This window comes from Scardinius erythrophthalmus, assembly GCF_964197995.2.
Source record: "Scardinius erythrophthalmus genome assembly, chromosome: 18".
Classification (NCBI taxonomy): Eukaryota; Metazoa; Chordata; class Actinopteri; order Cypriniformes; family Leuciscidae; genus Scardinius; species Scardinius erythrophthalmus.
In genome coordinates this window covers 35,739,248-35,759,951 of record NC_138238.1, presented here as the reverse complement: position 1 = coordinate 35,759,951, position 20,704 = coordinate 35,739,248, and the positions used below count along the sequence as shown (strand labels likewise).

General features: G+C 38.5%; 1 protein-coding gene across 1 annotated transcript; it reads left to right on the top strand.

The window, feature by feature from the left end:
- Window positions 1-322: 322 nt before the first annotated feature.
- Window positions 323-20,527, top strand: LOC308707213 (integrin alpha-X; the record flags this gene model as incomplete). Its single annotated transcript, XM_081393468.1, has 30 exons — window positions 323-368; window positions 2,780-2,888; window positions 3,126-3,229; window positions 3,318-3,388; window positions 5,912-6,026; window positions 6,115-6,242; window positions 6,371-6,516; window positions 7,199-7,349; window positions 10,812-10,959; window positions 11,170-11,243; window positions 11,691-11,808; window positions 12,095-12,231; window positions 12,432-12,578; window positions 12,661-12,861; window positions 12,991-13,124; window positions 13,514-13,656; window positions 13,746-13,894; window positions 14,204-14,335; window positions 16,535-16,608; window positions 16,753-16,894; window positions 17,119-17,217; window positions 18,337-18,416; window positions 18,551-18,637; window positions 18,775-18,853; window positions 18,949-19,044; window positions 19,273-19,353; window positions 19,495-19,605; window positions 19,689-19,799; window positions 19,925-20,035; window positions 20,120-20,527. 30 exons carry the CDS (start codon window positions 323-325, stop codon window positions 20,204-20,206), a joined length of 3,411 nt encoding a protein of 1,136 aa, XP_081249594.1. The 3' UTR covers window positions 20,207-20,527.
- Between the last annotated feature and the right edge of the window lie 177 nt (window positions 20,528-20,704).

Genomic DNA, 20,704 nt, shown 5'->3' with positions numbered 1-20,704 from the left:
CTGTTGCATAAAAGCAACATTACAGAGTCGCAGCCATGTTGTTGAATATCATCACACGGTGACACCGCAGTCCAAGAACATCAACACTCCTACTATTTCTTGAAGTTTAATGTCATTTCCTGGTTCATTGCAATCTTTGATTTGATCTTTCAGGACATCATTTTTGCTTTGCTCAGATCCGTTATGTACACATCATCTGCGTTATTTACTGTCCCTCCTTAGTCATAGGCATCTTTCTCAATAAATATTCTTGTGCTATGTTTGCTTTGCATATATCAGGCAGTTAGCACCATTCATACCATCCCCGTCTCGTGACCCTGATATGACCATGGACTGGAATCTCTGCACCTGTTTGTACCTGTTTTGTGGTAAGATCAAACAGTGAAACAGTATTCCTGTTTTGATGTTCATCAAGGTTTTTCAAATTGTCATAAAACTGCACAGTATACGGGAGCGTCGGTTGTAGAAATATTAATAATCAAAATGTATAATGTGTCGTTTAAATTCGAATGATTTTGTGTATATATTTTCAGCTGTTTTTGATGGTTTTGGTTGTTTATGTTAGGCACCTATTCATTTATTTTATTGTGTTTCTGTCAAAAAAAAAATTAAGGGTTGAATGTAGTTTTGCTAACATTTATTTGTTAAAAATGAGGTGAAAGACTGCCTCAAAGTTGGTGATGTGTAGAGCAGGGTGTGCGAGCGAGCTCTTTAGTCATGAAGATGGGCTTGCAATTTAGTCCTTGACAAAGAAAAACACCCATAAACAGGGACAAAAACTGCTGGCCACTTCTGTGCTTGTTTTATGACTGTGTGGATCCTTAGGTGTTTTTATGCCTAGCACTCTGTAGTTCTTCCTGCCCCTTTTGAAGGGCTTCAGACTGAAAACAGTGACGAGCCATTGGCTCCGACATTGAAAATTTTAGGAGCCAAAAGACTTTTAGCTCCAAAAGTAGTGATAGACTAAACAGTCTATCCATCTTTTCCATCCGATTTTTGCAAGATAAAATTTTGTTGTAAACTTTAATCCAGTGCTAAATTTGTTTATTCAGTGCATACATTTTATATGAAATCATACAGTAGAAATGATTAGTTATCGAGTTAGTTAGTCTGATTATTTCTGATGAGTTCGACCATTAGTATTTTTCTGTAGTAATCCCAAATTAAATTTCCTAGAAAATGAATATGTCATTGCAAACATGATGTTTGCAGGTCAAGAGGGGAACGGAGCAAGGCCGGTAGCACAAGTGATAATGAGCGTGTCCCTCCTGTGTTTCAGCACCAATGTAACAAAGTTTGTTGATGAGGGAAGAAAGAGGCGGCGAACATTGAACATAACTTTAATTCTAAAATAAACAACAAAATGAAAGTAAAGCGGCAGTACCTCACGGGTGACTGCCACATAAACTAAAATAAAGCACCAAATAAAGTCCAGGCCTGGTCTTCACTCCTCGTTTTATCCTTCCGGAGCTCCTCTGTGGGACTCGAGACCACAGTAGCTCGCAGGTGACACTCATTAACACTCGTGTCATCGGACTTGTTCCGTTCCCACAGCTTTTGGCCCTGCCCCGCTTGCCACGTGTTAAAGATTAGCACCCCAGTTTATGCATCTTCTCCATTGACTTTCATTTAAACTCTCTCCTTTGTTGATCATTTCAAGATGGCAGCGCTGTATAGTGAGTTTAGAGCAGCCAAATGCTTATCAATACACATGCTTGTTGTATTCACAGTCGGAAAATCATGATTAAGTATCTGAAAATAGCATATTAAAACTTAAAACATTCTCAGTAAAAATTCTCAGTCACATTTACTAGAGTAAAAACTATTATTTCACAGCACTGGTTTGGCAACTTCCTTATCTGAGTTATCTTCCTCTTTGCCTCTCTCTTTCATTCTGTCATCTGAGAAGTCAAACAGTCTTTTTCTGTTTGTTTCCAATGCCAGTTAATCAAACATGTTTTCTTTATAAAACCACTAGGACAGGATAATTACTTGCACCTAAAATGATTTATTATGATTAATAATTTAAATAGTAAGATTAAGCAATTAAAATATTCACAACCCCAAAGATCAAACTTAATATTTTTTTCAAACCCAATAAATAATAGTTTGTACATGAAAAGGATTATATTTGGGGATCGAAATCCTGGGCATCAAAAAGTGTGAAAAGCTCTGAAATAACATATACCTGTATCTAAAAAGATATGAGAAAAAAACAAACAAACTGTAAAATTTCCATGTAAAAGGGAACCTATATTTAAAGAGGTTGTTCTGCATTAAGCAAGTCACAGTTGTCATGCAATATAGGGAGGAAGAAAGATCTTTCTGGAAATATTTATACATAGTGTAATTGCTTTTGAAATGCATGAAAACAACTAATATTTTGTGAAAACTGAATAGAGATTATCGAACTGTCAAAAGATTTTTGATTGATTAGAGCACAGTCAGGTTGGAACAGGGTGGCCATTCACCAACCTTCCAGAAATCCATCCATCTAGACAATTGTAGTACGGCATTCATCAGTGAATAAACCTAATTAAAAATCCGTCTTGTATTTATAAACCCACTGTAAACATTTTTCATGCCCTTTTTCAGCCAATTATTTTTTTTCGCTTAGAAATGTTGAGATATTACTGAAAAACAAGACAAGGAGACCAAATAAGATGTTTTCTAAATAATCATATGTACTTGTTTTTCAAAACATTGGCAGTCAAAGCTGACTGACCCTAAAAATTTACATATATTTATGTATGTGTTGGTCTTAATTTGCATCATTTAGCATTTCAGTCAGTGCTGATGTTCAACATTGACCCTGTGACCTGGAAATACTTCACGAGAAATAATGATGTTGGCTTTGGCTACAGAGTCATACAGAGAGATACATCTAGGTGAGAGAAACAGATTATCTATCTATCTATCTATCTATCTATCTATCTATCTATCTATCTATCTATCTATCTATCTATCTATCTATCTATCTATCTATCTATCTATCTATCTATCTATCTATCTATCTATCTAGCTTGGGAGGTTTGATTGTTAAATTGATTTAAATCAACCCAATGCAATTAAAACATTAAATATATTTGAAACCTAACACATGTTTTTCTTTATTTTTTCCATAGTTTGCTTGTGAGTGATCCTTTAGTACAATACAGCAGCAATGCAAGAGGACAAGTTTATAGTTGTGCCATTTCACAGGAAACTTGCCTGCCGGTGACAATGAATGGTATTTAACTTTTCACATCACACATTTTACACATAATAAGTCTGATTTGACATGTAAAATCTAACCGATTTTATCTATGCAATGAAAGTGCCTTCTGAAGCTGTTAACATGTCTCTTGGGCTTTTTATGACTAAGGACACACAATCTTCTAATTCAGTGGTAAGTGATATGCTCATCCTGACACGAAAAAACAACACATATACACTATACAGATTTTTTAGGCTAATGTTAGGCTGAGAATATTACAATTAATATGATTTAAATACTTATGGGGCTATGTGTATAATTCCAAAACCCTTGTTTTTAGCGATAAGCTGAACTGAAGTAAAGTATATCCAAAGATGGTGCACTCATATTACTAATGATTAGGAAAAAGTGCAACACGCAATATAAATAAAAGCCTCAGTTGCAGATTGATCGGTACTGCAGCTGCCGTTAAAAGCTCTGTTTGCTATAGAAACAGTCATTGTTATGAGTCACGTGCTTTGGACTGCACATGCGCATTTGCTGGTCTAGCCTGAAAAATAAGCTTCTTAAAGGGATAGTTCACTTTGAAATTAGTTTTTGATATGTTTTAGCTTACCTCAAGGGCATCCAAGATGTAGGTGTCTTTGTTTCCGCAGTAGTTTCAATTTTGATATTTTTAGGTCAAACCGTTCTTGTCTGTCAGTCATATAATGCAGATCGATGGTCACTGTATCAAAACACAAGCACAGAGTCCAAATTAAAACTCGTTTCGTGTCTTAGGCCATCAATGTGTACTTACGATGGGGAATTGTTTAATTTGGACGATGGGGAATTGTTTTAATTTGGACTCTGTGCTTGTGTTTTGATACAGTGACCATCGACCTGCATTATATGACTGACAGACAAGAACGGTTTGACCTAAAAATATCAAAATTGAAACTACTGCGGAAACAAAGACACCTACATCTTGGATGCCCTTGAGGTAAGCTAAAACATATAAAAAATTAATTTCAAAGTGAACTATCCCTTTAACGCTATTTGAGCACATTGAGCATAATGAACAACATTTATGAGACAGTTGTTGTAAGATTTCATTGGTAATTTCAAATATGAAATTTAATCGTAAGCTTGGTGAACAGCTTTGGAGAATTTGATGTTTCCCCAGTCCTAGATATAGGAGCTGCACTTGCATGACTGAAATAGCTGCCTGGGAAGCATTTCGTTACAAGCTCTTTACTAGGGGTGGAACGGTACACAGAAGTCACGGTTCGGTTCATACCTTGGTTCAGACATAACAGTTTGGTACGAGTTCGGTATAATGGAGGGAAAAGCAAAACAAAAATGCAGAAGGCAATTTTTTGTATTGTGCATGTCTCAGGCTGTACCACATAGTGTCATACAGTCTCTCCCCTGAGCTAGCTGCAACAGCCTGCCCTGAAGTGTGTAAAGTAAGATGTAAACAAAATAAGACAATCAGCTATATAACTGAAAATAAAGCATCTCTTATTTATGTGCAGACGCACGAGCGCAAGGGTGCGCATGGCAAAATGTCGTCATTGCAGTGTGGGCGGTCGTGTGCGTTGGGTGCGCAAGGCCACATTTCGTGTGGCGGTGGGCAGTGCGCGGCTTTTTAGCGCGCACGGCTCTGCATCCGAAGACGCACGACTTCGAGCCGAATCTGGCCGAGCATGTACATCTCACAGCACCGGCACCCAGTTCTTGCGTCTAAATTAGTTGCTTACATTAACAAAATGAGCCTACAATAGCAGGCCAACTGTCAAACTAGTATAACTTCACAGTAAGGTTAAAAGCAAAATTTACCTTAGAGCACACAAAAGTGTGCTTGTTGATCCTTGAGGAGTTTAGCTTACTGTGAGGACGTCCACACACACAGTTTATTCCAAAGACGACACTTGTCAGGATTTGTCTTCGGTTTTGGGAAGGGGAAAAAAAACGGACACCCCCTCCAACCTCTCTGGGAAACGCGTATCTGTGTTACAAATGCCCCAGGCACAACGTTTAACCATAATTTTAATAAAACTACGACGGTAATAGCCTGCCGAGACCAAAAATATGAGTCGCCTGCGTTAAAGTCAATGGAGCGCTGTGAAAAAGTGTCGGACCTCGGTTTGAGCTTGTTCTTGGCTGCGCTGTGATTGGTCAATCTACATTCTAGGGTGTGGCTTAGCCAAAGGCGAATCGCACCCTGTCGTTCCAAAGAATAGTAGCCTACACCGGCGAGCGCTAAGTATAAATTGCCTCGTCCATTTTGGGAGGCGCACGCGCGGTCAGCGGAAGCTCGCGCTGCGGAGGCGGGCGAAAGTATAAACAAACCTAGCTTAAGGCAGGGCTACAGATTAGGTGTCCCTAAAGAACCCGCATATCTAACAGTAGTTCCGCATTACATTAATTAATTTGCACGCGAGTTTTATTTATTTATTATACCGTGTATTCTCCGTGTAAATTCATGCACCGAACCGTGACGCCCGTACCGATTCGGTTCGATACGAATACATGTACCATTCCACCCCTACTCTTTACACATTAGCAATAAAAAAGTAATTATTAAATGAAAATTCTTACATATAGCCCCTTTAGTTTATGCTTATATTAATTGTATATATTGCTCTTCGCAGAACAGGGAAAATGGCTTCATAAATACTTCAGTGTTTGATGTGCGTATCGATAAAATTAAAAACTCGCACTCTCCCTCAGGTTTGTGGTTCAACCATTCCTAAGGACTGCAAAACAATTACTACCCTTAATGGTATGTGCTTTAATATCAGTGGAAACAATGCAGTGAGTGCACCTATACCAAGTGCTTTGAGAAGTAAGTGAAATGAAGAAGTACCTAAATCCCTGTCCTTTTCTATTGCTTCTTTGATAATCTAATCATATGCTAAACTCCTCATTCACAGGCTGCCCTCTAGAAATAGATATTGCTTTTCTAATGGACGGCTCTGAGAGTGTGGAAGACCCAGATTTTATTAAAATGAAAACTTTTGTTATAACCATAATCCAGAGTTTTTCCAAGTGCAATTCTCAGGTAAGATTATATGTTTTGATGATTTCAGAAGGCCTTTAGGGACCCATATAGTGTGGTTTACATTGCAGCCAACCACCAGTTTAGACAGGAATAGGACTGACATGTGTGAATATTTTCTTGTCTTTTAGTTTGCTGTTGCACAGTTCTCCACTGGTTATGAAACTCACTCCAAGTTTGAAACAGTTAAAGACATTCATTCATGGAGGACAAGAATAGGAGAGATAAAACAGCAAAAAGGATGGACCTACACTGCGAAGGCTATAAATAAACTTATGTACGACACCCCTAATGTCATCAGCATTCTATCTCAAAATTCCTCTTCAAAATGTATTAGTGCAAAGTTCATTTTCAAATCTAACATTTACAGTTGTAATCGAAATTATTCCACCCCCATTGCAAATCTGGTTTATTGGCGTGGCAAAATTTACAGACTTTCAGCTGTTTGCAATGAACAAATCAAACAAAAGTAAGTGAAATAGCTCTACACAACAAATGGTTCAAGTGATTTCCGCAAATTTCCGCAAAAATGCAACTTTTAATGACTTCATTAATTTCGATTACAACTGTAGTTCTTTTCTGTGTTCAAATATAAGCACATTAAGGGGATACTTATAGGTATTGCCGCTGAGTTTGAAGCGGCAATACCTATAAGAAATACAGTATAGTGCATAAATAACTGTACCTCTGCTGTACACTGAAAAAACAACAACATTTGGTGTAGAAACAATTTTCAACTAGAAATTCCTAGTACATTTTACAATTAATTGCAAAGAAACAGCAAGTAATACATTAAATTAAATGTGAAATTTTTAAGTAGAAAGGCTGAAATAGTATTTTCTTATAAAAAGAACTGTAGCAATCTATTTTATTTACACCTTTGTGTATATGCATATGTAACTTATAATAGCAATTCTGATTTGTCATCTTCAAATGCTTTTCTTATTTTCAATGTACAGGGATGAGCTCTTCATAACTGAAGGAGGGGTGAGGCAATCAGCAATTAAAATCTTAATTGTTATCACTGATGGTAGATCAAATGATGAACCTCATCTCAGAGGTGCTGTTGAAAAGGCAGAAAAGAAGAATATCATCCGATTTGCTGTTGGGGTAAGATCCATGCATTTTGTCAACAAATCACACTTTTAAGTCAGGTCTTTTCAATGAATCTGTTGATCCAGTACAAAATACTTGTGTATTACAAGAAGGTCCAATTATACTTAACATTAACGGTTCACCTAATATAACAATGAGCAATACATTTGTTACATTATTTATTAATCTTTGTTCATGTTAGTTCATTATAGCTCAGTTCCCTTTAATAATATTAAAAGACAACTTTTACGTTTGTAAATGTAGTATTAGTAAATGTTGACCAAGAACTTAGGGCACTAGAAAACATGAACAGAACAACCAAACATAACGCAACGAGAAGTAGGGCTTGCATAGACTAGTCGAGTAGTCGATAGATCGACTACTTCAACCACTAGTCGACGCTGTCGGAAACAATCGACTACTCGAGCGTCCGTTAACCATAAATTAATTAAAAATGGCGAACGTCACCAACAGACACCACGCGTCAGATGTGTGGAAGTATTTCATTAAGGATGACAAAAATATAGTAATTGGCCAACTCTGCAAGAGGCCGTTCACATATTGCGTCTAAAAACGTGTGGAAAGCGCGCGCGGCCGTGCCACTGTCTCCTACAAGCGCTTGCGCTCCCATGGCGTCTGACTCGTTGCTATGCAACCGTGAACTGCGCTCTCCATGATGACTACGACGAAGAAGTATCATTCAGCAAAGGATTAATTGATTTCTAGCCCCTTGCATTAGCTGTACTACTAGATATATTTCTGGAGATGAGAAGGAAAACCCCGCCTGGAAAAACTAGCGCACCACGTTGCTTCCATTATGAGTGCGCTTGCCGCGCGCCTACATTTGAAATTACGACCTTGAGCGCGAAAAAGACGCGATACGTGACGGTCCCTAGAAGCAGACGTCTGAAATGAAAGGCAAGAACGGCTATTTATTTGGCTTTAGACTGTTACATGAAAATTTAAAAATGAAACGTCATAATTATAATGTTTTGAGAGTTTACTCATGTAATTTTTGCATTAGGCTATGAATTAATAAATGTTTATTGATAAGATCTAGCTATTTCATGTCTTTTCATTTACAGTAGCATGAACCACGAGTAGTCGAGTAACTCAAGTATTGTTTTGATAAGAAATCGACTAGCAGAAATCAGTAGTCGTGCAACCCCTAACGAGAAGTGACAAAGAACTGAATGAAACACATAGCTGAAATAGAAAGAACAAACCAATCAACGAAATGAATAACAGGTGAACTTCGGAATATACACGTCACACTACTCCCCCCTCCTGGAAGGCGCAGCCCTGAGCCGTAAAGATTGTCCAACTGAGCAGGGAGGGTGAGGGCTTAAGTGGGGGACGGAGAGCATGGGACAGGCAGGGCCAGGGTAGAGATGAAGGTGGGAGGAGCCAGGGTGGAATCCCCAGCAGAAGGGCCAGGATGCAGGCCCACAGCGGAGTTGTAAGGAGGAGTCATGAAGGAGGCTTGACAGATGGATCCGATGGTAGTGGAGACCTGGGGCGAGGCTGAAGAGTTGACTGGACTGGCGACATCGAAGGTCCAGGAGGGCAGGGCGGAGCCGCAGTGATGAGCAACCAGGGCAGAGCCAGGGCTCTGGAGGACTGAGGAGAAAGCAGAGCGACCTAGGACCAAGGTGGAGCTGGAGGGAAGGAGGAGCCCGCAAGAGCCATAAGGGTGGAGGGATGAGGTGCAGCCGAAGGCCCGGAAGTCCATGGTGATGATAGAGTGACAACTGACCAAGGCGGAGACAGAGGGATGAAGAACCCCCCTGGAGTTGCAGGGACAAAGGTCCCAGGTGGAGCCGAGAAGGGCGAGAAGCCAAGGTGACACCAACTGCTCGACAGGCCGAGATGGAGTTACAGGCCCGGAGGTTCTGGGCAGAGCTGTGGTCGACACTCCAGGGCTGAACTGGCTAACAGAGTGTTAAAGCTGAAGGGCAGTGCAGAGAAGACAATGCAGGCAGGACATAAAGACCGGGAAGTGCAGACAGGAATTTCACAATTAACTGTTTAGGAAGACACAGAACAGACAAATCTCTTGTGAATGACACTCTTGGCTGACACAGAACAGGAAGGTATCTTCTGAACGACCCTTTTGACTAACACAGAACAGGCATACAATTCTTGTAAGGCAGACTCGAAACATTCAGAGGAGGTGGGAGTGGGAGACAGGGTGAGAACACTGGCATCAATAACATGGTGCTAGGTGACAACACCATGCACGGGAAACAGGTGTTGCACACTCACTTGCAAAGTCAATTAGCAGCTCTTCCCCTGCTGCAGTAGAGAGGGTAGGGCTCCACTCCATCCACTCCACCAAAATACCTTCAGGGACTGACGATGTGGCCGGCTCACACACCTTGTCAGATGTTTCTTCGGGCTCAGGCTCCAGGACGATTTCTCACTCAGACATCCGCTCTGGCACTGGTATCGTGGCTGGCTTGGACTCCACGTCTGTGGTAGGCTCAGGTTTGTCCGTCGCTGACACTGTCTTCCTCGTCAATCTCTCAGATTGTGAATGGGGAACCGTTGAGGAGGAGTGTCGACTCCACATTGCACATAGTTTCCAGGCAAGCACGCTCACATCTCCATATTGAGGCTTATTAGGAAAAGCACACTCTGGCAGTAATCATATGAGACGTGATGGCAAAGGTCCAGAAATGCCAGTGTATGCTTCTAGGGACTGGCTCCCCTGCGAGAGGAGGATAATTATTTTCGCTGCTGTATCCATTTTGAGGTCAGTTCTTCTGTCACAGTTGGGTTGCTGTAAAGGAGGGGTAAACGATCTTAACTTTTATTAAAACTATAAGAACTCAGGGCAATAGAAAACATGAAAAGAACAACCAAGCATAACGAAACGAGAACTGACAAAGAACTGAAGTAAACACAGAGCTTACTGTAAATAGACACACCAGACTAATCAATTGAATGAATGAATGAATGAATGAGGCATTTATGTAGTGCTTTCATATGTACTACTGTACACCCAAAGCGCTTTACAGTTATATCAGGGAATCTCTACTCAACCACCACCAGTGTGCAGCTGGATACAATTAAATGAAAAACAGGTGAAATTAATTTGCCTAACTGGCACACACAAAGAAACTAGGTCAACATACACAAGCAAGGAACAGAAACAGAAAAGAACCAAACCAAAACAGAATATACACGTTTCAACTTTATTGTCAAGCATTACCAAAACTTGGTTAATTTTATTATATTATAAGCTTGAAACTCTAGTCCCCATTCATTAACAGTGACCATTACAGCGTTCACAATGTCAGAGTAAATGATGAAAAAGATGTTGTTTTTGGGTTAACTAATCAGTCAAGAAAGTTTAATCTTCAGATGATTTTTAAATGTTTTATCCTTTATTTTTGCACCATACTAAATAAGGTATAATAAGATGAAATGTTTAAATGGCCTAAAATGACTGTCTTGTCTTTTCAATTGTCAAAGATCGGCGAAGCCTTTGATGATCCCCGCACAAAGCAACAGTTAGAAATTATTGCATCTGCTCCTGTTGCTGAACATGTGTTTAATGTGACTGACTTTGACGCATTGGACAGTATCCGTGAACAACTGGAAGAGAACATTGCAATCGAAGGTGTGTTTACTGATTAGAGCAAAAAATTTGAGAAAATTGGAGATGAAATTTAATTGGAAAAGTAGTGTTACAAGAGTGCTGAACAAAATAAACTTGCTATGCTTGCATATGCCATGACCAAATTACAGGCAAGCTGAAATTCATCATAAAAGCATTGTGATATCACTTCTTCTTATTATTTTTTTAATGTAATAATGTATTTTCTTTCAGGAGTCCAGTCCACTGGTGATTCTGCTACAATGGAGTTTGCACAAGATGGATTTAGTGCAGTGTTTACATCGAATGTAACAATACTTAAAAGCTTTGTTTTGAAAACCATTTTTTATTAAAGCAATAATTTAGGCAGCCAACAATGCAATGGATACTAAGTATCACTCACCTGAGATTCAAGAGTGAAGATTATTTAAATATACACATAGATTGCATGTAATAGTTCAATGTTATTGGATAGGTCAACCAGAGTTTGAAATAATTAAGATTTTTAAAATATTTTTGAAAGAAATCTCTTCTGCTCACCAAAAGCTGCACTTATTTGATCAACATATAGTAAAACAATAATAATTTGAAATATAATTACAATCTAAAATAATTGTTTTATATTTTAATATATTTTAATATTTTAATAAATACAATTTATTGAATTTTCAGCATCATTACTTTAGTCTTCAGTGTCACATGATGCAAGGGAGGTAAAAAAGGAAAAAAATACAAATACAAACCTCTTTATTTAGGTAAGCCTGATTATGAGTTCTGTGGGAGCTTTCCAAGGGAAGGGCGGATATCAAGAACAGTATCAAAATGACCAATCATCAGACTTCCATGTGGGAAGTGAGCAAGATAGTTACTTGGGTAAGACCTTGCTCAAACACAGACTAAAAATACATAAGATTGGCCATACATTTATTGAGGTAATCTACAATTTAAATAAAAGGATACTGTAGTTCACCCCCAAAAATGACTCACTTCCAAGCCCATATCACTACAAGTATATTCTAAGGGATATCTTAGTTCCTTTTTCCATATAATGAAAACATGTTGTTACCAGGGGTTGCCTGATGGTGTGTAAATGATGGCTATTATGTTTTTTTGAGTGCACTATTCCTTTAAAGATTTGATTATATACTGTTTTTTAAAGGTTATTCAATGACAGTAGCAACACGGTCTAAAAAAAAGTTTGTGATTCTGGGAGCACCAAGATACAGGCATAAAGGACAAGTGAGCATTTCAATAATTGGAGTTAACAAAACAAACCTGCTGGTGGAGTCACCCAAGGTACATGAATATTTCACCAATGTCATATTTGTTAAATTTGTTTGATAAAAAGTGCAAGGTACTTGAATCTTAACTCAGTTTTGTTTATTTTGCAATGTATTGGTCGTTGCATTTTGTTGTACTATTATCAGGTGTTCTTATAGCATATTGGGCATAGGATTTGATTCTGAAGAGACCTTTTCTTTTTTGTTCTTTCACAGTCTCAGATTGGTTCATACTTTGGGGCTGAGGTCTGTGTGGTTGATCTGAACTCTGACACAAAAACAGATCTTCTATTAATATCTGCACCAACGTATATAGACTACCATTCTGAAGGCAGAGTTTTTGTGTACTTTTATTCTCGGCAGGTAGGTTAAAATATCAATTCCAGATTCCTTTATAGACTTTATTTTGTCTTTTAAAAGGTTTGGTTTTTTTCTGGTTTTGCAGCCATACTTCACTTTTTCTGAGGTGCTGGAGGGCATGGCAGGTCAGAGGGGTCGGTTTGGCTCTTCTCTGGCCAGTCCAGCAGATCTGAATGGTGATGGTTTCATGGATGTGCTGGTTGGAGCTCCTTTAGAGGAGGATGGACAGGGCAGCATCTACATCTTCAATGGCGGAATAAATGAAATAAATCCCAAATATTCACAGGTCTGCCAATTTAAGTACCTAACCTTTTGTGGACTTCCACTTATATAGTTTGTTATGTTTTTTTATGACCTTTGGCTTGCTTTTTTCCTAAAACAGTTCCCCTTTCTCTTATTCTTTGTGTTACGTTAGAGAATTACTGGATCAGCTGTGCGCTCAGGTTTACAGTTTTTTGGACTTGCTCTTAGTCAGTCCTCCCTAGATCACAGTGGAGACAGTCTACCCGACATTGCTGTTGGATCAAAAGGAGCCGTTTTGCTTCTTAGGTACAGTACTCCCTGTAACTTCAGTATACACTCTCAAAAATCAGCGATGCCATAAAACACCTTGCCTAAAGACCCTTTCAGTAAACAGTTCATAAAAGAACCATTATTTTTCTTAGTGTGAATAACATTTTAAATATCCAAAGAACCTTTTTCCTCAATAAAGAACCTTTTGTGTATTTGGAAGATTCCATGGATGTTTCTACGTGGAACCATCAATGCTTATAAAGAACCTTTATTTTTAAGAGTGTATTTACACACACATTCCAATCTAATAAAATTAACTGATTAATAGTATAAACATCCAATAAAGTAACATACAGAGCTCATGGTCCACTCTGATCCATTCATTCGTTATGTTTCGCAAATGTGTATTTTCCTACAACATCCAGGTCCAGACCAATAGTGTCTGTGGATGTGAAAGTAACCTACAGCCCATCCAAAATTTCAACCATTGAAGCAAACTGCATCAGGCCACTGGAAAACACCTTGACAGTGTGCTTCAAAATGAGTGGATACAAACATGCTATAACAGGTTCCCCCAAATTTTATGGCAGACATTGTTATTTTCAATAAATTATTTGAATACAAATATCCTAAAATGTTATTCAATGCCATTTCCAGATTTTGCTGCAAATATTAGCTATACGTTAAAGCTGGATGCCAAGCGATATAACCACCGTGCATACTTCTTACCCAAAAATCGTTTCCTTAGTAATGTTGTAAATGTTACACTAGAAGAGGTGTGCAAAGACCATCCTTTCCTTATAGAGGTAAGTCATGTATTAGTCCCTTTGTAGCAGCAAACCAGACATTTCTAACAATGAATAGTTTTAGCATGTTAATGGATTTATGGATATGACAATGTTAATGTATTTGGTCATGGCGGACTAAAACTGCTACGCTGCTGCTGTTGCTATGGACTTGCTACTGGCAATAGATACACAGACACACTGCTGTGAGATTGCAAAATGTGCTGCTGCTGCATGAATAGGCATACATAAATCTCATAGCAGCTTGTGCTATCTAGAGTTTCATATGTGTATGTATGTAACAATTAATAAATTGTTCACCTTGTCCAGTCTTGCACAGAGGATACTCTTAACCCACTGCTTAATGAATTAATATTCACTTTTGAGGGTCTGCCCTCCCAAAGCCTGGAGAACTTAAAGCCTGTTCTCGTACCATGGATAAAGAACACTACATTATGGATGGTAAGGGACACATATTTAAAGGTAACCTATATTCTCATAAAGTGAGCCCTTCATGAAGTTGCTTTTCTGTAATATCCTCAGACTTTCTAATTTCTATTACACATATCATACTGTTATTCAAGACAGAATTAGTTGTCAGTATTAGTAGTAGACCTACTGTGAAACATTAGTTTCTACTGTGAAATAGTGTGAGTAACCATACACTCACCGGCTACTTTATTAGGACCCTCTTTTGCCTTCAGAACTGCCTTGATTCTTTGTGGCATAGATTCAACAAGGTGCTGGAATCAGAGATTTGGTCCATATTGTCATGATAGCATCACACAGTTGCTGCAGATTTGTCAGCTGCACATCCATGATGCAAATCTCCCGTTCCAGCACATCCCAACGCTGCTCTATTGGATTTAGACCTGGGGACTGTGGAGGCCATTTGAGTATTGTGAATTCACTGCCATGTTCAAGAAAGCAGGTTGAGAGGATTTGAGCTTTGTGACATGGTGCATTATCCTGTCGAAAGTAAGCATCAGAAGATGGTCCACTGTGGTCTTAAAGGGATGGACATGGTCAGCAACAATACTCGGGCTGTGGCATTTAAACAGTGCTCAATTGGTATTAAGGGGCCCAAAGTGTGCCAAGAGTATATCCCCCACATCATTACACCACCAGCAGCCTGAACCATTGATACAAGGCAGGATGGATCCATGCTTTCATGTTGATTACGTCAAATTCGGACCCTACCATCTGAATGTCACAGCAGAAATCGAGAATCATCAAACAAGGCAATGTTTTTTCAATCTTCTGTTGTCCACTTTGGTGTGTGTTATAGCCTCAGTTTCCTGTTCTCAGCTGACAGGAGTGGCACCGGAGTGTGTCTTCTGCTGCTGTAGCCCGTCTGCTTCAAGGTTTGACGCATTCAGAGATGCTGCAGACCTTGGATGTAAAAAGTGGTTATTTGAGTTACTGTTGCCTTTCTATCAGCTCAAACTAGTCCTGCCATTCTCCTCTGACCTACGGCATCATCCCTAGAGATGGTTGTGCATGCAAATCCCAATAGACTGTAAGGGTGGATTTCCTGCATGACTAAAGAAACGTTGTTAGCAAGATGGTAGAAAACTGTACATTTCTTGTCTTTTACCACCCACTGCTACCAACTTAATATTTTGGAGAGCATTGCTACTGTATAGAGAGTGACAATATTTTATTGCAATATGTAGCACTTCAAAGTCAATACCAAATCAAAACTAGTTAGCACATTATTTGTAATTGAAAAGGTTTATGAAAAAATTATGGTTACACTTAAAATAGTTACAAAATAGATGTATGAGATGATGATAGCTTATACCAGTGGTTCTCAATCCTGGTCCTGGGGACCCACAGCTCTGCACAGTTTGTATGTCTCCCTCATTTAACACACCTGATTCAGATCATCATCTCGTTAGGAAAGAGCTCTATGAACTGAACTGGGAGTGTCAGATAAAGGAGACATATAAAATGTGCAGAGCTGTGGGTCCCCAGGACCAGGATTGAGAACCACTGGCTTATACCATTAATCCTACCTAGCATATATGTAAAATGTTGAGAGAGAGAGAGTAAGAGGCAAAGAAAAGAGGAGGCAAAGGGAGAGAGCCCCAAGAAAGGAGACAGAGCAACAGTTACAATCTTCTTTTATCCCTTCCGTGACCATGTGACTAAACCCCAAATGTGAGACGTTCAAACTGATCAATCAGATAGTTACAACTTCCCCCGTTGTACTAAAGGTGTGACAATTCATAGACCCCTAAAATACACACATCTTGGCCTACAGGCCTTGATCACTATCTGCCCCTCTGTGCCTTTGGGAACTCCAAATGGTCCTTGTGGTAGAGAGAGGGGTGGAAAACAGTAAAGCAAATGTCTTTGTTTATTTCAAATATCTTGGATTATTTTCAATCCTACAAGACCATCTGTTTCTGAAATACTCAGACTAGCTTATTTGTCACCAACAACCATGCCACGTTCAAAGAAACTTTAATCACATCTCTTCATCATTCTGATGCTTAATTCAAATTTCAGCAGATCGTCTTGACCATGTCTACATGCCTAAATGCATTGAGTTGCTGCACGTTGAGTTGCAATAGTTGAAAACGTGTTCCTAATAAAGTGGCCGGTTAGTGTATAACCGTGTATAAATCTTATTTTTATTCTAACCTCATATTACAGTTAAATTATGAGATAAACTGTGGATCAGACAACCTTTGTGTTGACAACCTCAAAGTGGACTTCAACTTTGATGGGTAAGTTAATGGTGAAGTCACAAGTTAATTTAACTGTCATCAAACATTAACGCTCCACCCACCAGCCATTAGCGGATGGACGTATAGTCTCGCCCTAAAATTGGTGCAGTTTAACTCTGTGTCTCCTTTGCTTCTGTAATTTAGATCTACAAACATAGAGGTTGGGATAATGCAGGAGCTCAAAGTGACAGTGTTTGTAGAGAACAGAGGAGAAAACTCATACAACACCCACTTTACCCTCAGCTACCCCTTTGGACTTTCCTACAGGAGAATTATGCCTGAAGTGGTAAGGCAGGATGATGTTTATGGCATGTAGGGTTAAAAACAGCAAGTTCATTGTTTTACAAGTTTAGTAGTTAAAGTGCATGATTTTCTTTAAGGAATATCTATCCATTTTTCAAATTCCTTGTCCAGTTTAGGGTTACAGGGATGCCGGAGCCTAAATAAAATATTATACCGTAGGCTGCTACAGTATATGATCAAGAAACCCATTTTTTTCTGTTTGAGCAGGGCAGAGTGGATTGTCGTTCTTTAGATGGCAAGCAAGGAGTTTCAGCAGTGGAAACCATCTGTCGAGTCAGTAACCCTCTATTCGCAGGAAACACTTCTGTGAGTTGAAATCTATATGTGAACAAACACACAAACAGATGCAGCGAGGTTCAAAAGTCTGAGACCAAATTTGGGATTTAAAATCTGCTTCAAACATGGAAAAGGTTATGATATAAAATGGAATAAAGATTCTGTGCTGTTTCTTTAAAGTCATATCAAAGATGGCGACGTTCAAAAAACGAAAAAGTCTTCAATCGAGTTGCGAGTTCATCCGTCAAATATTCATTAACCGACAGCAGCTTTTATATCTGGGTGGAGAGTGGAGCTTTTGAGTTGTGCGCTGAACAGAAAAACTGATGGAAGCAGGTCCAGTGGAGAATAGTGACTGGATCTAAAACCTTCAGATGACACACAGCTCATATCTCCGTCGCTGTATGTTACCGAAAGTGTAACCACACATAAAAACCCACAACACATAGTACAGATGCGTTTGTGCAGCGCAGAACGGCTCTCTCGCACTGTATGACGTGACAGACAACTAGTTGTCCAGTCTGGTTCCGTTCACACAACGTGGGTTTTCCGAGAATGTGGCTTTGAGTCCTGAAAATGTACAGGTGTTAGTTCTGTTATAGAATGTGGTTGTCACTCCCATAAATAACCGAACTGTGTGTGAACGGAACCGTATTAAGGACTCAAACACTACTGACAACCGTGTTCTGTTGCTGTGTGAACGTGGCCTTAATGAGTGATTGAGAAACTCAAGGGTAGCTAGGAGACCTCGGCAATGACATATCAGAAAGACCACACCTACCAGTTATAGAACAGTTTGATTGGTCAATGCATCAGTCAATCTGAATTGTGATTTTTTGTCCGTACTGTAGATAGAGTACTAGAGATTTGAAAAAGGTTCTTTAGATCTCCTTGCTAGAGATTTGAAATCTCTGTGTCTAAGGGGTGGAGCTCAGACTCCCACTGACTAAATTCTGATTGGTTAAAACTTTCACCACTAGTGGTTTTATATCTAAATTAGTTGACCTATGGTAGAGAGTTAACCACTGGCTCACCGCTGACTTTTAGACCCTAATGTATAGAGACACATTGGAAAGTTTTTTTTAAGCATCCTCTTTTTTTAATTTTTTTTTTTATTTATAATGATTATTTCTTACCTCATTGTTGTAGGTCGTGTTTCACATTATTTACGGTATTAATAAAGAAAGTAATTTTGACCAAAAGGTGACATTCAGTGCATCTGTTACCAGGTATGGTGTTCATTTTTACTTTTATAATCAAGTGGTCTGTAGTATGTTCAGTGCTAATTGTAATCTATGTCAAATGTATTTTGATTATATTGACATGCGTAGTAGCACAAACTAAAATGTTCTGTCATTTCCAGTGGAAATACGAATCACTCTGAAAACAGTGAACTATTAAAAATGAGAAACATCAGTGTAAAACATTCAATCTATGTTGCCTTGCTGAGGTCAGTGCTTTTTTTTTGTTTTTTCTTGTTTTTTTTGCTGTAGTATGTTTGGAGGTCTGTTTTTGATATTTGACATTTTGCTTTTCTCTCATTTCTATTCATAACCTCATCTACTGTATTCTGTGGTTCTCCTACAGACATACAGATTCCAGCATTTACATAAATTTCACGAGTGGAAAAAACAATCTGGGAAAACCAGTGAAACAGATATTGGAGGTGAAGATGCTTCTTCCTTTATTTCACCTCCTATCCATACTGAAACAAAATCAGTTGTCTGTATCAATAAATCTCCTTCTGTTTATATCTCTAAGGTGAAGAATGAGCTTAGAGAGCTAAATTTAACAGTTTTCATTAGAGTACCTGTAAAACTGGGAGCTGAAAACATCTGGGCTGAGAAAAAGTTGAAGGTAAAAGCGTATGCAAAGTATGAATCAAGGAGAAATAAACAAGAACCAAAGACCGTATTGTAGGCCATATTTTTGTGGTCCAAATGTACATATTTATGTACTTAAATTGTCTGTCAAAGCTGGACAACATACTTTTATGGCCGAAGACATTGGAATGGCATGAAGACAACAATATTTGTGGGTGAACTATCACTTTAAGTGTTACAAATATGTTTTTCTTTGTAAAAGATTCCTGATTGCTTTAGGGAAGAAGACGAACAACCCACCACCAGTGATTTTATAAAAGTGCTCAAAAAGAAAAATGTATTAGTGAGTCATTTTTAATTTAATTATTTATTTATTAACTTTTTATTTGAAATTTTGAATTATTTACTTTAAATATTGTCAAATTAAACTTGTTTGATTTGAATTCAACACTGTTAAACATGCTGTAATGTGTTTTTCTGCCAGAACTGCTCTGTGGCGGTGTGTGCAGTGTTCAGGTGTGATGTGAATCTGATGAGAAATGAAAGGAAGTTCTATAATATCTCTAGCAATGTGAGCTCTGGATGGATTGAGCAGGTATCTGAAGTTACAGGGCTTGAAATCTTTATTAGAAAAAAGATATCTGCCATTTTAATTCACGATATTTATTATCTTTATAGATCGGGGTTAGGTCTGCTTCTTTTGAGTTGGTCAGTACAGCATCTCTGAATTATGATGAGGACAAATATACGTACTTCTCTGATTCTCTCAGCTCTGCAACAGTTCGCAAGGTAAGGAATACTTTACTAAAGCCTGTTAGAACTCTCCAGCTGTTAGTGGCATTTATAGCAGACTTTATCATTGTACTTGAGATAGCGTTGGATATTCCATTTGAAATGGTTGTGTGCATGTGAAGGTGAACACTCTGGTGGAGGTCTATGAAGAACCCAGCCTCCTAAAGGAGGGCATTGGAGGAGTTATTGGAGGACTGTTGATCATCTCACTCATCACAGCCACCCTCTATAAGGTGCAATACACCAGCCTGTTTATTAATCATAAATAGAGAACTTCAGCAAAATATATAATGTTGTCTTTTCTTTTTCTCTTATAGTCTGGGTTTTTCAAAAGAAAGGCCAAGCAGCAGATAAAGGATTTAACACAAGAAGCTGATGAACTGGAATATTTAGATGACAATTAATGCAGAATCAATGAATTACTTCTTTTTTTTTTTACTTCTATTTTTAATATAAACAATAATAGACCATTGCACCTTATTATGTTGCACTATATAGTTTGCCCATTTGTTTATATAGTTTGCACTTTTGCATCTTTTTAAAATATTACGAATTCAATGATCGTGCCACATCTTGTCTCATGAGATACCTTCTGATTTGATCTGATCTGATCGATTTTTGAAGGCAGCATTGATGTATCCTTCTCTGCCTTTGATATCTCACAATCCTATCCACAATGCGTTCCATTTCCTGACTGTTGAGCTAAAAAATAAAGATGGTGTCTGAAATTTGAGGTTGGTGGTCAGTTTGTGTGTAAAGTGTACATTTTGACAAACTTTTCTCACTTTTGGTGACATTTCAGGCGAAGTCTTTCACAAGTAAAAATTGTCAACAAAAATTACATCCCAGGATGTCTTTCGAAACGAGTAGGGGTGTAACCCCGGCATCCTGGCCAAATTTGC